At 39.6% G+C, this 22231-nt stretch overlaps 4 protein-coding genes and 1 pseudogene across 5 annotated transcripts; 3 read left to right on the plus strand and 2 right to left on the minus strand.

Annotated features, from left to right (window-relative positions):
* Nucleotides 1–147: 147 nt before the first annotated feature.
* LOC132795088 (uncharacterized) lies at nucleotides 148–3115 on the minus strand. Its single transcript, XM_060805531.1, is given in 3 exon segments — nucleotides 148–1712; nucleotides 2511–2704; nucleotides 2706–3115. Coding segments are annotated over 3 exon segments (1263 nt in total). The 5' UTR covers nucleotides 2967–3115; the 3' UTR covers nucleotides 148–904.
* A 753-nt stretch (nucleotides 3116–3868) lies between these two features.
* LOC132795087 (ribosome biogenesis protein NOP53) lies at nucleotides 3869–5676 on the plus strand. Its single transcript, XM_060805529.1, has 5 exons — nucleotides 3869–4100; nucleotides 4166–4339; nucleotides 4396–4722; nucleotides 4796–5188; nucleotides 5248–5676. The coding sequence occupies exons 1-5, from the start codon at nucleotides 3970–3972 to the stop codon at nucleotides 5645–5647; spliced, it is 1425 nt and encodes a 474-aa protein (XP_060661512.1). The 5' UTR covers nucleotides 3869–3969; the 3' UTR covers nucleotides 5648–5676.
* LOC132795086 (RNA cytidine acetyltransferase) lies at nucleotides 5660–9857 on the minus strand. 2 transcript variants are annotated; one of them, XR_009633414.1, is made up of 5 exons: nucleotides 9540–9857; nucleotides 9029–9476; nucleotides 7570–8839; nucleotides 6000–7488; nucleotides 5660–5834 (listed from the first exon to the last, which is right to left on the minus strand). XR_009633414.1 is itself a non-coding variant. In XM_060805528.1 (5 exons), exons 1-5 carry the CDS (start codon nucleotides 9740–9742, stop codon nucleotides 5778–5780), a joined length of 2952 nt encoding a protein of 983 aa, XP_060661511.1. In that variant the 5' UTR covers nucleotides 9743–9855; the 3' UTR covers nucleotides 5660–5777. The 2 variants fall into 2 exon arrangements, 1 of the variants encoding a protein (XP_060661511.1); XM_060805528.1 differs by having other exon boundaries at nucleotides 6515–7488; nucleotides 9540–9855.
* A 909-nt stretch (nucleotides 9858–10766) lies between these two features.
* On the plus strand, nucleotides 10767–11851 carry LOC132795442 (probable U3 small nucleolar RNA-associated protein 11). The gene is made up of 2 exons (XM_060806146.1): nucleotides 10767–11350; nucleotides 11406–11851. Exons 1-2 carry the CDS (start codon nucleotides 10862–10864, stop codon nucleotides 11613–11615), a joined length of 699 nt encoding a protein of 232 aa, XP_060662129.1. The 5' UTR covers nucleotides 10767–10861; the 3' UTR covers nucleotides 11616–11851.
* A 575-nt stretch (nucleotides 11852–12426) lies between these two features.
* Nucleotides 12427–15250, plus strand: LOC132796653 (protein argonaute-3-like; annotated as a pseudogene).
* Nucleotides 15251–22231: the final 6981 nt, after the last annotated feature.

The following is a 22231-nucleotide window of genomic DNA, read 5'->3' on the forward strand; positions in this document are numbered from 1 at the left end:
TTTTAAAAATATAAATATAAATATATTTATATATATATAAATATAATCTGTTAATAAAATTATATGAGTTAAAAATTGATTAATTGTTTTGTTTATTGACGAACATGAGTAAACTATTTGAAAATATTGTATTTGTTATATTTAATGAACAATTTATTTGTAGAATTTTAATGTTTTAATAAGTTAGCTAGTTTTACTTTGTACTTTGTCATCACTGCTATCAAAATTCAGAGAGAGAGAAAACAAAGAGAGGGTCGAAAAGTACTGGGGGTGGATTGACTCTTAAAAATTTCACTGCGATCGCAGTCTCTCTCACTCTAACTCCACTCTCACTATTTCTCTCCATGCCTTTGCCCTCTCTATGACTTTCTCCAAGGTATTATTGAAGAATCTGAGTGAAATGTTCTACATTTCTTAAATAATGTAAATGTAATGATCAATAATTGATCGATCTAGAAAAGCATTCGAAACATTTTAAGCATGAACCATTTTCGAAATTGGGCGGATTGAAATATGTTACATACTTTTAGGCGCTCACCATTTGGTAGGGATTCAAGACATTTTCGAAATATTAAAGATATAAGAGATGTCAGCATGTAGGTAAAACGATGTGTAATAATTTGAATTTAAATTCTCCGCTCGATTGTGTTTTATCGAATGTGCGTTGATCGATAGAGTGTGAATCAATATAGACGAAGCTTTGCAAGCTTTCATTGTGGTGTCTTAATATTTTTATTCTATTGCGCGAGTATGCATCTTAGTTGTAATACCATTAGAGTACTATATAGTTTGTAGTGGTGGCGAGTGTTTGATATTTGTTCACAAAGAAGTTATCGACATGACATCCGAAAATGATCATTTCAATGGCTATTGTCTTGGCGATAATGTGAAATGAGTTGGTGAATTACTTAATATAACCCTGATCGATGGCATGCTTGAAGATCTCAGCAATGCGCTGTTGCTTGGCGGGCTGTTCGAAGGGCTTGATGTCCCAGACATCGGTGAGCACAGCATTCTCGACAATGCCATCCAGGTCGGCCACCTCATCGTCCTCAATCAACGACATTGGCAGCGATTCGATGCCCATGCCGCAGCCAAAGCGACCAAACTGCTTCAGCTCCTCCTGCAGCGAATCCCACGAAATCACAGCCTCCGCATCGCCGCCCAGATCCGTGATCAGCGACTGTGCGCTCTCCAAATACGCTCGCAACAGTTCATCGTAGTGCTGCTCGCGCAGCTCCTGACTGGTGCACGAGTAGATAAAGAAACTAATGTCCAGCGCCAGCGATGAGCAACGCGCCAGCTGATAGTCAATGATAATGATCTTCTCCGGCTTGCCCGCCTCGCTGTAGTGTGTGAGGAAATTGGGAGTCCAGCAATCGCCATGCCCAAAGACACTCAACTTCGAGCGCGTGCTCACCAGATTGATCATGTCATCGAAGAGCTGCGGTTGCAGAAAATTGTTGGCCAACGTCTCGTACTTGGTGTTGGGTAGCGTCTTCTCAACCGCATCGCTGGCGACCTTCAGCGCCAGTTTCAGGAATCCCGTATACCACTCGCGTGTATGTTCACCGTAGTAGGTCTCCTGCAGTGAGCTGGCTGCTTTCTCAAAGTTCTCTGGGTCCTGGGCATGGAAGGCGAGGGCAACACCATGATAGCGTCCCAGTGTGCGCATGGTCAGCAGTGCATCCTCCAGGGCAATGTAGTTCATGCTATCAATGTCAAGTAACAATTGTAGATTTGCACTTTTAATATTTATAACATAATAACAAGAAGATTATATATGTAATTGTAAAATACTCATTACAAAACTAGCTACTACTACTTAGCTACCATATCGGTATTAGAAAAAAGGTTTATTAAATCATGATAATAATAAACACAAAAGAAAATCACTTATATTGGTTTAAATATTTCACAAATATTGTAAATTTTCCATATCTTTAACCAAGCTTATCTAAGCCACACTAACTAGAGTCAGAGTTAAACCTAATATCTTAAGATTTTACTAAGATTAAAGTCTAATACACTTCCTAATAACCCATGATTATGTGTAATCATTGTTTTTAGATGTAATATTTAATATTGATAATCAAATAGAAAATAAAATCATAGTATATGAGGAAGCAATGTCCCAATTCAGAATAAGATTTCTAATTATAATTTCTACCAATATTAGAACACACAATATTGTACTTTTAACTATAGAGTATAATTTTTTACCAAAAGATTCATAATTATTTTATTATGAACTTTACAAGCTATCATAAATTTACTTCAATAAATATTGAACTAGCAAAAGGAGCGAAAGGGGCGTGGCATCCAAAACTAAAACACAAAATATGGTAAACCTAGCTGTTGTAATCTCTGAGATCGTTATTCCTAATAATAATATAATACAATAATATCTGACTGTCAAATTTGCACAAAACAAAAAATACAGCACATAAAAACTAAAAGACAAAGTGAGCCATCCAAGAGGATTATTTATATAGTTTTCGAGTACTCACCGATTGGGTGCCCGATAGCCACGGAATCCCACATCTTCGAGAGCAACGAAATCGTTGACACCGTCGCAGACAGATGCCAGGCACTTGGGATACTCGACGAAGGGATTCTTCGGCAGCGGTTGACGCGACTTCTGAAAGGCTTCCACAGCGGGAATGACCTTGGTGTAGAAATCGATTTCGTTGCGGAAAAAAGTCGACGGAACGGAAAAGGCGACGGCGGTGCAGATTCGCTGGCATGCCCTTGACGATCACATTGACCTCCAGCTGCTCGCCCTCGGGCTCCTTGATGCCGTACACACAAATGCGAAAGACGCGACTCAGATAGGAGTCGCCCTTTTTGCCGCCCTCGCCAAACTTGTAGGAGGTGTGCTTGGTGCCGCCGGCATTCTGAATGATCTCATCGAGAGTTGCCTCTGTGAACTTGGCGGAGATGTCGGCGAACGTCGGTGTGCTCATTTTGGCTACTGCTTTCGTACTGTGCTGATTGCCTGCGATTCAAACGAGTTTTATAAATACGTGCGCCCGACTCACCGCCTCAAGTGGCTCAATAATACACTTGATACTGTGATAAGCTGTTGCTGTTGCTGTTGTGCCGTCAATAAAATGAATATTTTGCAAAACAAAAACTATTTGTGCTCATTCATTTGTTTGGTACACGTCAGACAACGGAGCACACACAGAGAGAGTGGCAGAGAGATAGAGAGAGATATACAAACACTTACCTACTATAACTGTTTTGTTTTTGTTGAATCTGCGATAAGATCAATTTACCGGCGATTGAGCGACGTGGTCCAAACAAACTTATGCGACACTCTCTTTGCGAGCGTAACTCAATTGACGAAAGGCAAACTTGTGGCCGCTCTCTTCAAACTTGCCGCCTTAAAAAGAGATTATGCGTCTGTTGCTAGCAAAAAACATAAACACACATAAAATACACACCCCCCGCGCGAAATAGATAAGAAAACTACTGAATGCGAGCGAGGCAAGCGTCACATTTGTGGTATTTTTGTAGCAGTATTTTAAATGTAATGTTATTTACAAGTATACAGATGCATGGTATATCATAGTATTTTTAAAACCTCCGCCACTCTATATTTTCTGTTTAATACATTTTGTGTACTGCAAGCTGAAAGACATTTTCGAGTAAAAAAATTACAGTTTACAATAGAGAAAATACAAAAATATAATTTTTCAAATTAATTATTTATATCTGTAAGTGTTCCATGCTGCGATTACAGAGCTGGTATTTATTTGCTGGGCAAATGATTTGTATTTAACATAACAGCTACTTAACAGTTGGCAATGTTAATGCCGGCCGCAGAGCGGCTGTTAAACAGCTGTTAAAAAGTTTGTTCAGTGCTGTGTAACGCACACAGTTTGCACGTGTTGGATTCGGTGGCGTTTTATTTTGTTTTCAATTTTGGCTCTTTTCATTAAAAATTAGTAAAAACGCGGCGCCATGACTGCGCTAATAGATTCTCCAATTAAAAAGAAGCGCATTTCAAAGAAAAACAAATCTGCGTGGCGCAAAACAGACATACAAGATGTCGAACAGTTTCTCGAGGATCAGCGTCTTGAGGAACGCGTTGGGTAAGTCACGAATTAAAGGGAAATGCGTAAACAAAGTGGGTATGAACATTTTTATTGACTTCCAGCACGTTCAAGGACAAGGCGGATGATGAACTGTTTGTGGTTGAAGGTTCACCTGCGAAGCCAGCTTTGTCGCTGCTCTCCATTAAACAGAAGCGCAAAATGAATGCGCTGAAACCAATGCGCAGCTTGCAAGCTCTAGAGAACACATCCAAGGTGGAGGATCCGATTGTGAAGCGGTAAGCAAGGTGAAGAGGTCGTTGACAACTGGTGTATAATCTCAATCTTCAATCAGCAATCATGTGAAGCAGAAGAAGAACGGTCGCAACATCGAGGAGGAGGTACGCAATCCAACCAAGGGACGTCATCGTCAGGCTAACGCTGATCGTGGACGCTACTATGAAAAGCTTGATGAGCGTCTGGCTGAGAAGGAGGGTCGCAAGTTGGTCAACAAGACGGCCAAGAATCTTTGGGTCGAGGAAGATTTCCGTGATCAAATACCCGGACTGAAGGACGAGAAGGGTTGGGTTAGTCGTGATCTGGCTGTGCATATTGCTGGCAATGTGGGACGCAAGGTGGTCAAGGTTCATTCCAGTCTGCATCACAACACCACCAAGGCCAAGTAAGTTTTTTGACCATTTAGCTAAGTTAACAGCTCTGTATATAATTGTTGTTAATTTGAATCTCTTTCACAGAAAGTTCGAAGCACCGCATCCGGGCATGAGCTACAATCCATCGCTGAAGGCACATCAGGAGCTGCTGCAGCAGGTGGTGGAGCACGAGGAGGGTGTCATCAAGAAGGAGCAGCATCTGAAGCGTGTCACAACCAGCATGTTCAGCAAAGTCACGCCCGAGGAGCGTGACAAGCGTCGCCTTATTGAAATGAGCGAGGGAATTCAGGAGAATGAGGGCGAGGAAGAAGCTGAGGACGATGAGAAGGCATCAGCTGCTTATCACACAGTCAATGCTCCCGTGGAGAACAAAAAGAAGAGCAAACAGGCACGTAACAAGGAGCTCAAGCAAAAGGAGCTGCAGCGTCAACACGAGCTGAAGAAGGCGCTTAAGAAACAGACTGCTGACCTGATCAGGTAACCAAGCATTCTCTTAATTTGACACAGTTAATAACCTCTCTTCCAACCTTCTCCAGAATCAAATCTATACGTGCCGAGATCAAGGAAGAAGCCGAGGATCTGAATGAGCTGAAGAAACGTCGCAAATTGAAGGCCGAACGCAAGAAGTTTGAGCCCAAGCGTTTGGGTCGCCACAAGTACGAGGAGCCCGATGTCGATGTCAATATGCCCGAGGACTTGGCCGGCAATCTGCGCAATGTGAAGACCGAGAGCAATCTGCTTACCGATCGCTTCAAGTTGCTGCAGAAGCGCAACATATTGCCCACAACGGTGGCTGTCTCACGCAAGCGGTCCAAGGTGAAACGCTATCCACGCAACTCCCACAAGGAGCCGGGTGTCAGCTTTCAGGATTTGCGGGATCAACGGCGAGCAGCCGCTGCGGCGGCCAAGGCCAACAAGGACACTATCAAAATATAGTCTTAGGCTTAATTCGCTTCTCTTTTTTTTTGCTTTATATTTAAGCAACTTACATAAAAAGAAAAAAACAATCTTATATAATAAAATAGAAGAACTACATTACAAGACCCTCTCTTCTCTGTATCCGTGATTAGCTGCTGGCTTGAAGACTTTTCCGTTGCTCCTTGCGAAGAACAGACGCGGAGTTCTGTGAAAAAAAGAGTTGAAATAATATATTGTAGAATTAGCATTTCACACGATCTAGACAGAGAGAGAATGACATGGCATCAATCTATCCTTCTCTTAATACCCTACTGGACTACTTTATTTTTTTGCTATAAACACTTTCTTTGTCTATTATACTTATTCTTACTTGCATTCTTCATAAATATTTTTTTTCTTCCATCTTTAAATTGTTCTGTTATAGATGGATTCTAACTGATCTTGTACGTAACCGGCAGCAAGGTTCTTCATAAATTTATATTTTTCTTCAATATTCTTCAAAAAAGGTTCTTTCTTCAGTTACTTCTTCTTGATTTCTTCTTTGAGTGTGTGTTGATTCTTGTTAATCTTGCGCTAATCCTTACTTTCATTATACATAATTATTTGTTTTTCCTCATATCCCTTTGACTTATTTAAAAGTCGTTCTCTGTATGCAAATGGTATTCGTAATTGCATCTTTTTCTCATAATCCTTCTGGTTTCTATATATTGGATGTTCTATCTTGCTAGGCCTCACATACGGTTGCTCTTCTGGCCTCTTAAAGTACGCCGCGTTGCTTTTTAGAATTTCCAAACGTTCAGCATCACTTTTAATTCCAAAAAAAAATTTATATTCCTCGGCGGTGATTCCTAATCTCGCCATTGTCGCCTTCTTATGCTCGCTAACCTGGATTTTTTTGTTGTCCTCCTTTTGCTCCTTGCGCGGCGTTTTCGATAATTTAGCCTGTTTGCTAACCTTGATATCGTCTGTCGCATCGCCATTCTGCTCGTCCAGCAGACGTTTCAGCTCCTTCTTTTGCTTCTTGGTTATCTTTTGAGCGGAGCTTTCGAGCTCTTGGTCAATGGTCAGCGACATCGGTTGCAGCTGTTCGCCACGCGGCAATTCCGCCTCCTGTAGCATACCACCTTCGATGTGTTCCTCGATGACATTGCGGATGCAATCATAGCACTTTCTCATGCCTTCATAGAATTTGGCCAGCACCTGTTTGCCCGGCATATTGATCTCCGCGCCCAAGGCATCCACCGACTTGCCCTGAATGGCCAATCCCATTAGAATATTCTTCTGCACATTGTCGAGCTTCAGTGTCTGTATTGAGCCCTGGAAATACAGCTGGGCAATGTCTGTCAGCAGATCGATAATCAGACGGAATTCGGACTGTTGGCGAGCATAGCTCTCGAGGCGTTGCAGATCGTGTGGCAGGAAGTACACGTCAAGCATGTGCTTGTCCAGCTGAGGGCAGTCAGGAATCGTCACCGGCGAGTTACTGAGCAACGACAGACAGACTTTGGTGTCGAACTCTCTGAATGTTTTGCCCATCAAACGGAGGACGCGACGTCGAAAGTCTTTATAGTAGGATGGCAACCAGTCAACGGTGGCGCTTGTCTCCAATGTGTGCAGCATGATGCAGCTGTGCTCGGCGGTCAGCTCATTCGACTTCTGGCTGAGATAGACGGGGACAAAGCCACAGTTCTTCCAGAACTTGAGCAGCTCACCGGTCAGGCCAAAGGAGGTGCCAATGTAGTCAACGGGTTCCGGCGAACGCTCCTTCAGACGTTGCAGCAGTGTGGGAATCTGCGCGCGAGGACGAATCTGCTCCTTGAGCAGACTGAGCTCCTCCTCCTCCACTTCCTCAATGCCAGCTAAAAAGAAGAGGGAAAAGGGGAAGTGATTATTGGGACCATTTAGCTGGGCTGCAAACCGTGCTTGTGGGGTCAACTCACCTTTGTTGCGCGTATCGCCTTCTATCGACAGATCGACATGGCGACGTTCATAGTATTCCTTGAGCTGTTGAATAGCACGCTTGCCGTAGCCCATGCGTTGGTAACTGGGATTGGTGGCGACGCGCACGATTCGCACACCGGACAACTTGGGGAAGTCACGATCGCCAAACTGTTCGGCCACATTCCAGGGTATCAGATCGCCGGCAGCCTTCTTGCCGCGTCCCATTGACTCGCTAATGCTCTGTGAGGAGATTTGACCCTCGAGTGCGACCTGGACAACAACAAGGATCTCGGGCAGTGCATCCTTGCGCTCTATCGGTCCAAGCAGACAAAACAAATGATGGGCGGGGGCGTCGCTCATCATCTGCAGATCGTTGGGTGTGTTCTTGTAGTGCGAAGACACATAAATTGAGACCAGGCGCTGCAGGAACGCTTCAGTTGCCTTGTGATACGAGAACAAGGCATCGCGATCAATGTAATACAAATCACAGGCAGCTGGAGTCGGACAACCGGAGCTAATGGCCGGCACACTGCTCGCATCCAGGCAGAGCAGATTGATCAACCAACGCTCGATGTCATCGTTAGACTGATAACGTATCGATTCATCCAGCTTGAGCGGCGGACGTGCATTGTTCTCCTTTTGCAGCTGCGAAATGAGCTTCAAGCTGAGCGAGCGTCCAGTGCCCTCGTAGCCATTGATTGTACTAGCCATGAAGATCAAATATGGACCCATCATTTTCTTAACAAGCGGCAGCGGAATGGCAGCCGCCTCATCGATCAACAGCAGATCGGCGGCACTCAACAGATGTGTGTCATTGGGTGCAATATACTGTATAGTCTGGCGACTGTTACGCGTTATATTGATGCGTATGATGGCCTTCTTGTAGTCCTCATTGGTGCTGCGTATGATGGTGTAATCAGCATGCTCCTGATACTCTAGTGCATCGAAGCCCTTCAACACGAACTCAAAGAGCGTAATCAAGTTCTCAGGATGCGGCGATGTCACGTACACATTGACATAGCCAAATGCCACAGCTGCGGCAATGGAGAGTCCCAAAGCGGCAGATTTGCCGCGTCCACGTGCCGCTGTCAGTGACATGGGTGGCTTCAGTTGCTTGTCCACCAGAGCTTCGATGAACTGGGCCACTGCATTGCCCTGGTCGTATGTCTTGCAGAGATTGACTAGTGCGCCAGCTGGCTGCACATTCAGCAGGCTCTCCTTTAGGTCCTTCAAGCTGCTCTCGTTCTCCGACTTTCCAATGCTGCCTGGCTGCAAAAAATAAGAAAAGTATACAACTTATATGCTGAGCTAAAAAAGATGTAAAGTATTGCTTAAACCAAAAAGTAGAGGTCAAATTGTAGAAGTTTCTGCTAAATTTTCCCCCTTTACAAAAGTAGAGGATCTAGGAATGGTTCACATGGAATAAAACCGGTAATACTGTAAAGGAATTTTTCTTACATTCACTGGGTCCACGTTGATGGTCTTGGAGCTGAGGGGCAGCACGGTGAGGTCGTCGTTGACTACCAGACAGCGCTTGCAATCGGCCAGCGATAGAATCAAGCGCTCGTTGAAGCGGCAGGTGACCGTCTGATGGGCCTCAGTGCGGAAACGTTTGTGTACATCCATGCTCATGGTGTAGAGCTGCTTCAGCGACTGGAGCGACTTCAGCAACAGAATAATCAGGCCGCCACCCTCGACGGTTTCCACGGTGCGTGCAAGAAGATTGGGAGTCAATGCCTCAAAGTCCTGCAGAACACAGACGCCATAGGTGCGTCCCAGAATGGTGTGTGTGTCGGAGTAGTAGCGACCATGGATGGTGGTGGCCACGCGAAAGGCATCAAACATGTCTGCCTCATTGACATCGACTTTGCCGGTTGCAATCTTCTTGGCACGCTTCTTGCCGTGACTGTTATTTGGGGATAAATGGAAATTACACGAATGTTTTGGGAAAGCTGCGTGCGAGACTCACTTGGAAATAGCTTCGTCCTTGTTCTTGTAGCACCACAGCACCGTGGGACGCGCCTTGACCGTCGACTTGGTCAATATATCGTAGAGAATTGGCACTTGATCGCGTGCTTTATCGCCAATGACGATGAACATGGTGCGATGGCCCAGCTTCACACCATTCTCAATCATCACGCGTATGCGGTTATCAATTTTCTTTTTCACCATTTTGATTCACTTTTGTTTTAATTGATTAAACCAAAAAAAATTGGGAACTGAAAATTAACACACAAAAATATGAACGCACGCTGTCAAGCACAATTTTGAAATGCACATGTAGTAACAGTGTTCAGCAGGCAAGTAAACATCAGCTGGCAGCTTTCAACAACAATCGACAGCAATCGTTTTTAACAGCAGTAGGCGCTGCGAGTTATCGATAAAAAGTGACGAGGCACATTTGTGTGACCGTTTCCGAAGCAGTAAGGCCCCATACGTTTAGCCCATTGTTATTTTTTAAATAAATTAAATTAAACATATAGACATAAAGTAAATTTAATACAATTCGATAACATAGCCATTACAGCCATTAGCCATTATACATGAATTTGTTTAATATTTATTTATATAAAGTTTATATTATAAACATAGCACACAATTTTGTCTTGTCAAGCGTCGTTGTGAATTTAGCAATTTTTACGTTAAATTTGACAATAAATGCAATTACTAAAATGTAAAGGTGGCCTTAGAGTGTTCTATTTCTCTCAATGTCAATTACCAATTAAGTTATTTATTTTACAATTAAACTTATAATAAAAAATTAAGGAGCTTCATTATTTTTGTTATTCTTATAAAAGATTGCTTACTTAGCCTGTTTGATGTATACTTTTTTCATATCTAAGTAAATTCCACTTATGTATGTTTTGAACGTAAAATGTAAATGTATGTACATATGTATATATTTTAAACATGAAATGAAAAGAGATGTAATAATTATATATGTATGTAGATATCTACATTCCACATTGCGAGCTCATCAACTGTGTGTACAGCGAAAGAAGCTAATTTTGTGGACATTTAAGTTATATACAAATCATTTAAATAAACATACATTAGTCTTCATTTAAAGTTAGTTTTTAATGAGTTTGAGTCAGCTAGCTTGTAGCTGTTTTCAAATTCTCTTTTCAGTAGTAGCTGGTAACACTGTTAGTGGCATATTTGGTATTTTACCAATTTAAAATAGCAAATTTGCTGAACTCTACATACGGTCACACTACGCTTTCATCAGCTGCGCGTGCTTGCAACACGTTTTCTTGTTTTTGAAATAAACAATTTGCAAAAACAGCGAAAATGTCGTCGTGGAAAAAGGCGTCAAAGAGCAACCAGAAGGTGCATCGTGAGCGCCACCAGCCAGAGGCACGCCAGCATCTGGGGCTGCTGGAAAAGAAGAAAGACTACAAGAAGCGTTCGCTCGACGCGCATCGCAAGGAGCAGACGCTGAAGGTGCTCTACAAGCGGGCGCTGAACAAGAATCCCGATGAGTTCTACCATCATATGATCAACTCCAAGCTCAACGATGATGTGCATCGCGAGAAGGAGGCCAAGGACGAACACACACCCGATCAATTGGCGCTGATGGAGACACAAGATTTGAAATATGTAATCATGAAATTAACTGTGGAGCGCCGCAAGCTGGAACGTTTGCGTGCCTCGATTGTGGACCTGGATGCCGCGCAGGGGCAAAACAAACGTTTCACATTCGATGAGAGTGGCGTGAAACAGCGTGTTGTGGCACCTACTTTAGGTGAACGCGTTGCTGCAGCTGATGTTGATGTTGAGGTAAGTTTAAGATTTGCAAGGAATTAATGAAAGCTAATCAATGCTAAATTTACAGGCAACATCCTCAAATGACATTCTCCGGCAGCAGCGTATCAATGAGCTCAAGAAACGTGAACAACGCGAACGTGAACTAAACATTGTAAAGCAAAAGCTAGAGATGAAAAACGCCTTAAAACAGCCACGCCTACTCAAGCCTAAGAAACTCAAAAATGGCACCAAAGACAGTGCTCCCGTCTACAGATTCCAATATGAACGCAAAAAATAAATCACTATAATATCCTTACCTTACGCTAATTAATTCAGTTTGGTTTAGTTCCAAGTAGTAAGCAAAATAGTTATTTTACTTTACCTTTCAATACTTGGGGCTTTTTTGTTTATAGAATAGTTATCAATAAGCGATATAAAAATCATCTGCATCGATTTTTAAGTGAATGCAAAACGACGCCTTAAGAACTATTAATAAAAATTAAATACTTATGAGTTTTGTCTAATTCCCATAAATATTGAACTCTGTTTTTCCGTAAGCATAATTCAAAATTATGATTTATGGTTTCAAACCGAGAATAGCACTTATGTTGCTTTTGAATACTTAGCATTAAAGCCGGCTGCAATGATGTGCCTTTAACAAAAAATGTTTGCACTTCGCAATAACATTTTATCACTAACCATACAATACATATTGTATGGTTAGTGCCGAGAGTAAATGTATCAAATTGGCAAATTGGATATTGGCAAAAATGTAGCTACCCCAATTTTTCATTCACGATTTTAGTGCATAAAAACTGCATGACATTTGACGAACATGGATTTAATAGAAAGATAATTTAATTTTCTATTGTTTTGCATTTAAACTTTTTTAATTTAAGTTTAAATATCACATAAAAAGACGAAAATAAAAAGTTTTTTTTAGCCCATATTTTTTTTATCGATATGTGACGCTAAAGTTGCGGAGCTATCTTGACGCACATAAGTTGCGGAGCTATCTTGACGCACATTCGATCTAGACGATGTTTAGGAAATTGTTATCGTAGTATCGCTAATAAAAATATCGATTTCACAAACAGTTTTTTTGACAATTGACAATTGTCGAAGTAATTCATATATTTTTTTTTGTTTTGCATGTATAGAACATGTCTGGTCGTGGCAACTTATTGGCTTTGTTCAAAAAAAAATGAGCCTTCCGAAATTTCAAGCAAATTCGAAGTGTCTGTGGAAAAAGCAGGTTCAGATCACAATCAAAACTTAGTGGCCGATGCTAAGACTTGCATTACCAAGCCGGGATTATTTTAACCAAATCAAATTTATGGCGTAAAAGGTATAACTTTTTATTTGGTATAAAAAATACATTTAAATCTATTTTAGTTTTTATATTTATGGGTACTCTTAGCAAACTAATTATTAATTAATTAACAATTTTTCTTTACCGTTAAGATTACCTTTTTATTTTAATCTTTATTCGCGTTAGTTAACATTATACTTCTGCTTTTCACAGGCAACCAGATTAATGTGTCAACCAATTACATTTGCCTTAACTCTGATCCCAGTAAGGGAGTCTATTTGTACGAAGTGCGTTTTAGTCCCAATGTCGATTCAATCCACTTAAGGATCAAATACTTAAACGAGCATAAGGATAAATTTGGCGGCACAAAGACCTTTGATGGTTCCTTATTATATTTACCAATTTTGCTCAAAGAAGAATTGACAACGTTTGTTACCAAAACTGCGGAAAATTGTGAAATCGAAATACGTTTGCTATTCAAGAAGAAAGAGTCCCTCAAGGACTGCATTCAACTCTACAACATTCTATTTGATCGCATTATGCGTACGCTCAAGTATGTGAAATTCGATCGCAAAAACTTTGATCCCACACAACCAAAAATAATACCTATTGCAAAATTAGAAGTATGGCCTGGATATGTGACAGCTGTTGACGAATACGATGGCGGTTTGATGCTTTGCTGTGATGTATCGCACCGATTGCTATGCCAAAGGACCGTGTTGGAAGAGCTCGTTGACATCTATCTGCAAAATAAGAGTTGCTATTTATTGGGTAGCAACTTTTATTTTGCAGATATAATAATCGTACATATAGAATTGATGATATTTGCTTTACTGAAAATCCACAATCGATGTTTGAAACACGCAACGGATCTTGCAGTTATATCGAATATTACAAGACACATCACAATATTAATATCAAAGACATCAAACAGCCGTTATTGATAAGCAAAAAACAACAGAAATATGAAAAAAATGCGAGCAAAGATGAAGATGAACTACGTTATTCTTTAATACCCGAACTATGCTATTTGACTGGCATCCATGATAATATTCGTGCTGATGAAAAACTTATGCGAGACATTGCAGCAGTTACGCGAGTTACGCCAAATCAACGGATCTTGGCTTTAGAGAAGTACTTGAAAAATGTGAATAAAAATGTCGAGGCAAAGCAAATTCTTGCCAATTGGGGATTGACGCTAGCCAATAACAACGTCAGCGTCGTTGGCCGCAAACTACTTGACGAGCAAATATATTTTGCGAATAAAACCGTATCCGCCGGTCCAAATGCTGAAATTTTCGCGAGATGCAACCAACAGTGAATTACTCGATGTTGTTCACATAGATAATTGGCTTTTGATATATCACAAAAACGATTTGAGTGCTTGCAATTCATTCATGAAACATATTAAGACATGTTGTGCCGCATTTGGTATGCGCATAAATAAACCAAAAAAATTGACATTGGGTCAGGATCGCATAGACTCTTATGTGGATGCTCTACGTCGCAACATCGTCAGTGAAACTCAAATAGTTGTTTGTATTTGTCCCTCCAGCAGAGACGACAGATACTCGGCGATTAAAAAGATTTGTTGTGCTGAATTACCTGTCGCCTCTCAGGTAAAATAGCACACATCCTGTGTGCTTCTTATTAGTAATTGCAATGTTTAATTATAGATAATCAACGCCAGAACATTGTTGAATGATGGCAAGAATCGCTCGATAGTCCAAAAGATTATATTATTGTGGTCTGTGAAAATTCCATTCAAAAAAGTAATGATTTGTGGCATCGATTCGTATCATGATCCCAGCCAAAAGAGCAGCTCTGTAGCGGGTAAGTGTAGTTAAATAATTAGTTTATACACATTTATTAATATTCTACAAATATATTAGCATTTGTCGCTTCGTTAAACGCAACCTATACGCAGTGGTATAGCAAGGCGGTTGTGCAAACCAACCGAGAAGAGTTTGTTAATGGTCTAACTTCGGCTTTTGAGTGTGCTCTGAAGAGCTATAAGCGGCGCAATGGTTACCTTCCGGACAGTCTTATAATTTACAGGTATTAGGGTAGAAGCATCAAAATATCTTATTCTCCAAAGTCTTCTACACCAAATATGAGATAAAATTCTGAAGTTACTTATTATTATTATCCTTCACATCTTTCAGAGATGGCGTTGGGGATGGTCAAGTAAATCTATGCTCCATGTATGAGATTCCCCAATTCAAGGCTATTAGTGGCAAAAATATAAAAATAACGTTTATAGTTGTCCAGAAGCGTATAAATACGCGATTCTTTACGGTAATAATTGAATAACGTAAGTTAGCATAAAATTTCGAAGCCTTTTATTCTGACTATTTTCAGGGAAATAATAACAATTACACAAATCCATCGCCGGGAACCGTTTTTGACAAGGGCATAACACGAGCTCAAATGTATGATTTCTTCTTGGTTTCCCAATCGGTCCGACAAGGAATTTTATATGTACGATTATTATATCTGGTAATAATAATGCTACCCAATAAATACATTTTCGCCTGCTCCTGATAGCAACTCTTATTTTGCAGATAGATGTCAACGAGCTCTTCCAACACGGTCCTTTGGCATAGCAATCGGTGCGATACATCACAGCAAAGCATCAAACCGCCATCGTATTCGTCAACAGCTGTCACATATCCAGGCCATACTTCTAATTTTGCAATAGGTATTATTTTTGGTTGTGTGGGATCAAAGTTTTTGCGATCGAATTTCACATACTTGAGCGTACGCATAATGCGATCAAATAGAATGTTGTAGAGTTGAATGCAGTCCTTGAGGGACTCTTTCTTCTTGAATAGCAAACGTATTTCGATTTCACAATTTTCCGCAGTTTTGGTAACAAACGTTGTCAATTCTTCTTTGAGCAAAATTGGTAAATATAATAAGGAACCATCAAAGGTCTTTGTGCCGCCAAATTTATCCTTATGCTCGTTTAAGTATTTGATCCTTAAGTGGATTGAATCGACATTGGGACTAAAACGCACTTCGTACAAATAGACTCCCTTACTGGGATCAGAGTTAAGGCAAATGTAATTGGTTGACACATTAATCTGGTTGCCTGTGAAAAGCAGAAGTATAATGTTAACTAACGCGAATAAAGATTAAAATAAAAAGGTAATCTTAACGATAAAGAAAAATTGTTAATTAATTAATTATTAGTTTGCTAAGAGTACCCATAAATATAAAAACTAAAATAGATTTAAATGTATTTTTTATACCAAATAAAAAGTTATACCTTTTACGCCATAAATTTGATTTGGTTAAAATAATCCCGGCTTGGTAATGCAAGTCTTAGCATCGGCCACTAAGTTTTGATTGTGATCTGAACCTGCTTTTTCCACAGACACTTCGAATTTAGCTCAGAGAAGCTGGGTCCAGTGATTTGAGATATTCAAAAAAAAATTGGTGCCCATTGTTTTAAATCGTTTTCCCATGTTTGCCCAGGAAAAATTTTTTTGCCCACCCTTAGTTTCAAAATTATAAAAAATTTTTTTTTTCAAAATTTTTTTGCGGAAATCGCTTTAAAATCATTTGCCCATGTTTGCCCATCTTTTAGTTTTTCGAAACAAATTTTCGTTTTCGAAATTTTAAATTTTGAAAAATTTTGACATTTTTTCGGCATGAATGACTCAAACTCGATCGCCCACACCTCGAAATTATGAAAACTAAAGCTCTACAACGGTAGCCTCAAGTGTTTTCAAGTCTGCCCATATCTCAGAATTTCAAAATTTTGAAAAATTTGAAGGTTTTCAACTTTTTTGATTGCCCATACAAATTCATCGTTTACCCAAGTTTCAAAGTCTCAAATTTTTGCCAAATTTCAAAATTTTTCAAAACCCCCGACCCCCGACTGGGGTTGCAATAATACTGTTTTTGATGATACAAAAAATTGTTCTGGCTGAAGCATCTATGTATTGTATGGTTAGTGATTTTATGTTAATTGGCTGTTAACCATTTAACATTAACATTAGCCGAGATTTGAACTTTAGCGCAGCACTGAATTAGCGCTCAATTTTACGGTATTCGTTTTGTTTGCATTTGATGCCAACAGATGGCGTTATTTCGTGTTTCACAAGCAAAACGTGAAGGGTGTTTTGTAAATTGAATATATATATAATATATAAGATGGACAATTTATTTTAAGTTAATTCTTATTTTTAAAACAATTGCTGATAAATTTTTGTTTCGAATCGAATTTGTGCAATATATGCAACTTGTATTTCTGTTTTATGTATGTGACCCACAACATATAAAAACAATTACTTTAAAATCTTACAACTTTGATATGTTAAAGATAAAGAATTATAAAGAAAATTATTGTAGTAGAAATTTTGTTTCTGAAATTTAATGATATACAATTTATTTAAGAATCGTAAATACAATGTTCTTATTTTACATTTAAAATACAATTTTATTATTATTATATTTCAAAATTGTTATTTTGGTAATATCTGTATTTATTTCAAATATGCTGTAATTGATTGTTAGTTATTGGGATTGTCTGACTTCGTTGGCGGCATTTTCTCAGCCTGTCTGTTGCAGGCATCTCTGCATCCCGCCTGTCTGTCCGTCTGCCTTTCCTTCCTTCCGTCTGTCCGTCTGTCTGTCTGTCTGTCTGTCTGTCTGTCTGTCTGTCTGTCTGTCTGTCTGTCTGTCTGTCTGTCTGTCTGTCTGTCTGTCTGCTAATCATATAACAGTGCAAGAACACCGCCCGATCAGCACCGCAAATCCAGACTAAATTCCACCCTGCTGCGCTCAAGTTTCGAATTACAAACCCAATTGAAGCTATTTAAAAAAATGAAATTGGGTCGCACGAAAAAAAGAGGAGAGAAAAAGATTTCAGCGAGTTGCTCTACTACTATGTGTCATGTAGTTGTTGTTGTTGCTGTTGCTGTGGCTGTTGATTCTGATTCTGATTTTGACAATTGGCTTTTGTTTGAGGCGCAACCCGTGAAACCCGCAGCCGCAGCCCTTCGCCCTGTCTCTCCCTTCGCTGTTGTTGTGATGGGCACATGACAAGTCCGATTAGTAGCACACACACTCACACACTCACACACACACGCACACTCGAATACACACACTCACACACATACACAAGTGTCAACAGTGCAATCTATTTTATGCATAATTTGCTACGACAAACGTGTCCCATCAAAATGGTGTCATATGTTTTTATGGTACCCTTCTCCCCTTCTCCCCCTCTTCTGCACTTCTCACCCCCTTCTCCCACCGAGCCGTGACTGCTTTGATTTACTCGCTGCATTCAGAGAAATTGCAAATTTCGATGCCATTTGTTAGTCAGGCTGCAATTAGCTTGCAAATGAGATTTGCCGCCTGCTGTTGCAAGTTGCCGGTTGCCGGTTGCCAGTTGCATGCCACCTTCACTTGTCCAGCGCAAAGGTGTGTCTCGAGCGGTGGGAACGGAGGAGGGGAGAGAGAGCGGTAGACACGCCCATATCCGCATCCGTGACACAGCATATCAGAGAGCGACAGTCGCGTTGTGTTGCACGTGTAAAAACGTCGGTCACGTGACCGCACGTGCCACACAGACCGTTGCCTGCCACACTGCCTGCCTGCCTGTCTGCTGGCTGCTGTGATAAGCGCAACTTTGACAATCGCGTGCCACTGCGAGATGTCAAAGACCAGGTTACCGTCACAGCATCGCTCGAGAATTGGGAATTGGGTTTCAAAAGCGACGCTCTCAGCTATCTTGATTTGCTGTTGCTGATGCTGTTGCTGTTGCTGATGCTGCCTCAAAAGGGACTCAGCTTCTGCTGCCACATCGAGAATCGATGGTTTTGTTAACGTAAATATCTTAATTCGCCGCTTCACCGCCCCCGACACGCGTTAATCGTGTGCTTTTGACATGAGAATTTTTCAATGAAATGCGACAGGAAACGACGAGCCAACAACACAACAACAACAACAACGAGCCCAACAATCCCAACGAGCAACGAGCAACGAAACCAAACCAAACTCTAAAATTTCTCACACAGTCTTACTTCTCCCCGCCCCGTCCCCCTCCATTGTGCTGCACCCCTCGTATTTGCCACACCCCTCAGCGAGTAGATCTACATGTATATTTTCTATCTCTGCAAGAATTCACTTTAAGTAGATATTCTAAGCACTCTGCCATCACTGATTAGTGTTAATACTACACAAGAATGGCAAATTGTAAATTAGTACTGAAGTTCTCTCAATTGAAATGCCAACTATAAAATTAATCGTCATCTAAAAGTTAAATAGAAAATTCATTGATTAGTCTACGATAAATATATAATAAATCGATAAATTGATACAAATCAATTTGCATACCAACTTTGAAAACATTCAGTTTGAATTCGAATTGTATTTTATACACATTTTCTTATGTCGAATATTACATATACTATAAAAAACATGTAAGAAAGTTACATTCGAATGTGCCAGCTATCCATTAAAATATACCAAAATATACCATAATACAGTAAAATATACCAACGGTTATATTTGGTATATAGTACCACATTTGAATTATACCATATAGTACTAAAATATACCAGATTGTAAGCTAAAGCAGCCGAAGAATTTGTTTAATTACTTTTGCAATTTTTATCCGATCCCAATCAAATTCAGGAATCACAAATACTATAGTTTTTGCCGCCTAAACTAAAATTTGCGACTCTAGCTTCAAAATTACGAATGTTATTTTTCGATTTTTAATCGGCATGCAAACATTACAAGTGCTATCGAAGAAAAATTATAGATCTATCTCTTATAATTTTATTCATTTTGTTTTTTCGTCAACTTTAGTAATTTTAAAATAAATAAATCCGTTTACTTTCTAAAATGTCAGTAAAAACTTATAATCATTAAATTGTTTAATTTTTGCTTTATAGTTTTCATACAAAAAATTAGGCTAAGATGAGCACAATTTCTTTCTTCCATTTCAATTCAAACATAAGTCATCAACAATCTTTTATATAATGATTTTGATGACACATTTTTATGATGAAAGATACTACAGTTATTTGGTAATTTTCATTCACTAAATATAAAATTAGGTTAAACTATTTTAACCACTTTAGCCAGATAATGAATTCATTGCTGCGTTTGATAAAAGTTTATATTTTTGTGTATGTTTAATTTTATGGCTTCATTTTCATTAGATAGTTTTATGATTTAACACAATATGAAATATTATGACTAAATAAATAAAGTTGTTGTATTAAATACGTTTACTTAATGATCCACTTATTAAAATAATCTTAATAACATTTTAAATAGAATTTGTAGGATTCCTAATGAGCTTTTTTTTAAGCTACAAAGTTTGTAGAATAATCGATTCTTTTATGAATAATTGGAATAATCATATATTCCAAAAAAGAAAAGTAGATTAAATTTACATATTACTATTTTTAAATAAGAGGTTACTCAAATTTATTTCTACTTTACTTACTTCTAAAATAAGTATGGGTAATTCTCTGGTAAATGTCGCGTGCGAACAGCTTTTCAGCGACAAAAAAAAAACATAAACTAAAACAATTTTAAAATTAAGTGAAGGTTTTTCTTAAAGCTTTGGACTAGCACTATTTTTACAGCTAAGATTGATTTTAGTAACTTATTCTGTTTTACGATAAAATATATAAATTCGTTCATTTTTTGGTTTTGCGTAGGAATTTGTTAATTTTTGCAATTATCACAACAGAAAACAAAACAGAAAAAAAAAAATTCCAAAACCATTCTTAGCTCTAATTAAAGTACTAATCTAAAGCTATAAAAATAACCTTTACTTATTTTTAAAATTGTTTCAGAATATGTTTTTTTTTGTAACTGAAAAGCTGGTGGCACGCGACATCCCTCAGAGAACTACCCATATTTCAAGTTCTCTTTAAGAATTTGTCTTGGCTTAAATATCTACATATTCAAAAGTTGTTAAACTATATTTTCGATTTTCGAAGTTTTATTTGCTAAATACTAAAAGTGAGCAACATAATGTTTATGTGGACTATGAAGTGATTGAAGTTATCAGAATTATAAGCTCGTATTTCATCTCAAATTGAACCACCTGAAACTGTCTGCTCGGAATCATTTTCCCAGTTGCAGGTAGAGCACGCGACAAAAACCCAAAAAAAAGTGCTGTTCGAAATAAGGAAATGGAGGGGAGGAAGGGAGGAAATTGAAGCAGCAGCCAAGAGCTGAGCAGCAGCAGTTACCAGCTTGGGCCATTAATATAAACGGCAACTAGAAGTCAACAGGCGCAGGGAAAAATCCTATAAGCAAATGCCTCTTCCGGCTGCTGTCCTGGCGTGCGTCCTCATCCGAGTCCTTTACTCGAGTGCAACCCCTTTACAAGGCACTCTTCTTGTTTCTTGTTTTTTTTTTTTTGCTACAAATAAATGTGAATGTCAATGTGAATTGTGGATGTAAATGTGAATGTGAATACGTGTATTCCCATTTTTGTTTTTTTTTTTTTATTGTGCGAGTTAACTTTGAAGTGTCGCTGTTTATGGGCTGTGCAAGTGGCCGCCTGTGCCCATTTTACCCAACCTTGCTACCTACTATCAAACCCTCTCTCTCTCTCTCTCTCACTCTGTGGCAGTTTGTTTGCAGCGAGTCGTGCTCACGCTGTCAGTGAGTTTGTAACCACGACAGGCGCACAGACTAACCCCTAAATTGACCTTTAAAACTCCCAAATGCGCAATTTATCATTTCCTCACCAAAACCATCGCAGGAACCAGAGCAGGAGTTGGAGTTTGAGAGATGTAAAGATGCGAGGGTCGTGTTGTGCGTGTGTGTGTTGCTGTTTGGCGATTCTGACAGGCTGCTGCCATCAATCGTTTAGATTGAAGAGACCCTGGGCACAGACAGACAGACAGACAGACAGACAGACGGATGGCGACGATAACGATAGCGATAGTAACGAGCAGAGGCGATAGCGGAGGCCAAACAAATCTGATATATCAGATGCGTCCCGAGACGAGGCTTAAGTGCAGACGAGTGAGCAGGCGGAAAGGCGGACGGAAAGAGAGAGAGACGGACGAAGCGTGATGAGTGAAAAGCGCACACCCACAAAAACCGCTAAAGAACTCTTCCTCTTCTCCCTCTCCCTCTCCCTTTGAGTCGCTTTTGACCCTTTCTGTCGCATGCGTTGGGGCATGCCACATTCATTCGTTACGCTTTATAAGTTTTGTCCTTGCCACAAAATGTGACTGAGACGTTTGCCAGCAACAACAGTAACAACAACAACAACAACAACAACAACTTTCCCACATACACTTCGCTCCCATTCCCAATTCCCTTTTGATTAGATCACAATTTAAGCTGAGAATTTCATCAACTTAATTTGTAATTATTTTCACGCTTTGCAGCCCATGCTTTGGGGCAATTATGTGTATCGCAAGTCAATATGCTGACACTGTCCCAAGAAAAAAAATTAAATAAAAATTAAAATAATTTAAATCAAATTGAATGGAATATTCTTGGAGACTTTGCAGAGATTTTATTTTCAATCAAAATAAAGTATTAGAAAAGTTATTTATCAGTTTCTAACGCAAACGTTAAAATTTTTAATTAACGACATTTTT

This window comes from Drosophila nasuta, chromosome X (assembly GCF_023558535.2).
Source record: "Drosophila nasuta strain 15112-1781.00 chromosome X, ASM2355853v1, whole genome shotgun sequence".
Classification (NCBI taxonomy): Eukaryota; Metazoa; Arthropoda; class Insecta; order Diptera; family Drosophilidae; genus Drosophila; species Drosophila nasuta.

Bases quoted from the DNA above. Each gene is read 5' to 3' on its own strand.
- LOC132795087 (XM_060805529.1), top strand. From the start codon at position 3,970: ATGACTGCGCTAATAGATTCTCCAATTAAAAAGAAGCGCATTTCAAAG. The intron at 4,340-4,395 runs GTAAGCAAGGTG...ATCTTCAATCAG, and splicing joins GAGGATCCGATTGTGAAGCG to CAATCATGTGAAGCAGAAGA. The intron at 4,723-4,795 runs GTAAGTTTTTTG...TCTCTTTCACAG, and splicing joins CACAACACCACCAAGGCCAA to AAAGTTCGAAGCACCGCATC.
- LOC132795086 (XM_060805528.1), bottom strand. From the start codon at position 9,742: ATGGTGAAAAAGAAAATTGATAACCGCATACGCGTGATGATTGAGAAT. The intron at 9,477-9,539 runs GTGAGTCTCGCA...CCCAAATAACAG, and splicing joins AAGGACGAAGCTATTTCCAA to TCACGGCAAGAAGCGTGCCA. The intron at 8,840-9,028 runs GTAAGAAAAATT...TATTTTTTGCAG, and splicing joins TCAACGTGGACCCAGTGAAT to CCAGGCAGCATTGGAAAGTC.
- LOC132795442 (XM_060806146.1), top strand. From the start codon at position 10,862: ATGTCGTCGTGGAAAAAGGCGTCAAAGAGCAACCAGAAGGTGCATCGT. The intron at 11,351-11,405 runs GTAAGTTTAAGA...CTAAATTTACAG, and splicing joins CAGCTGATGTTGATGTTGAG to GCAACATCCTCAAATGACAT.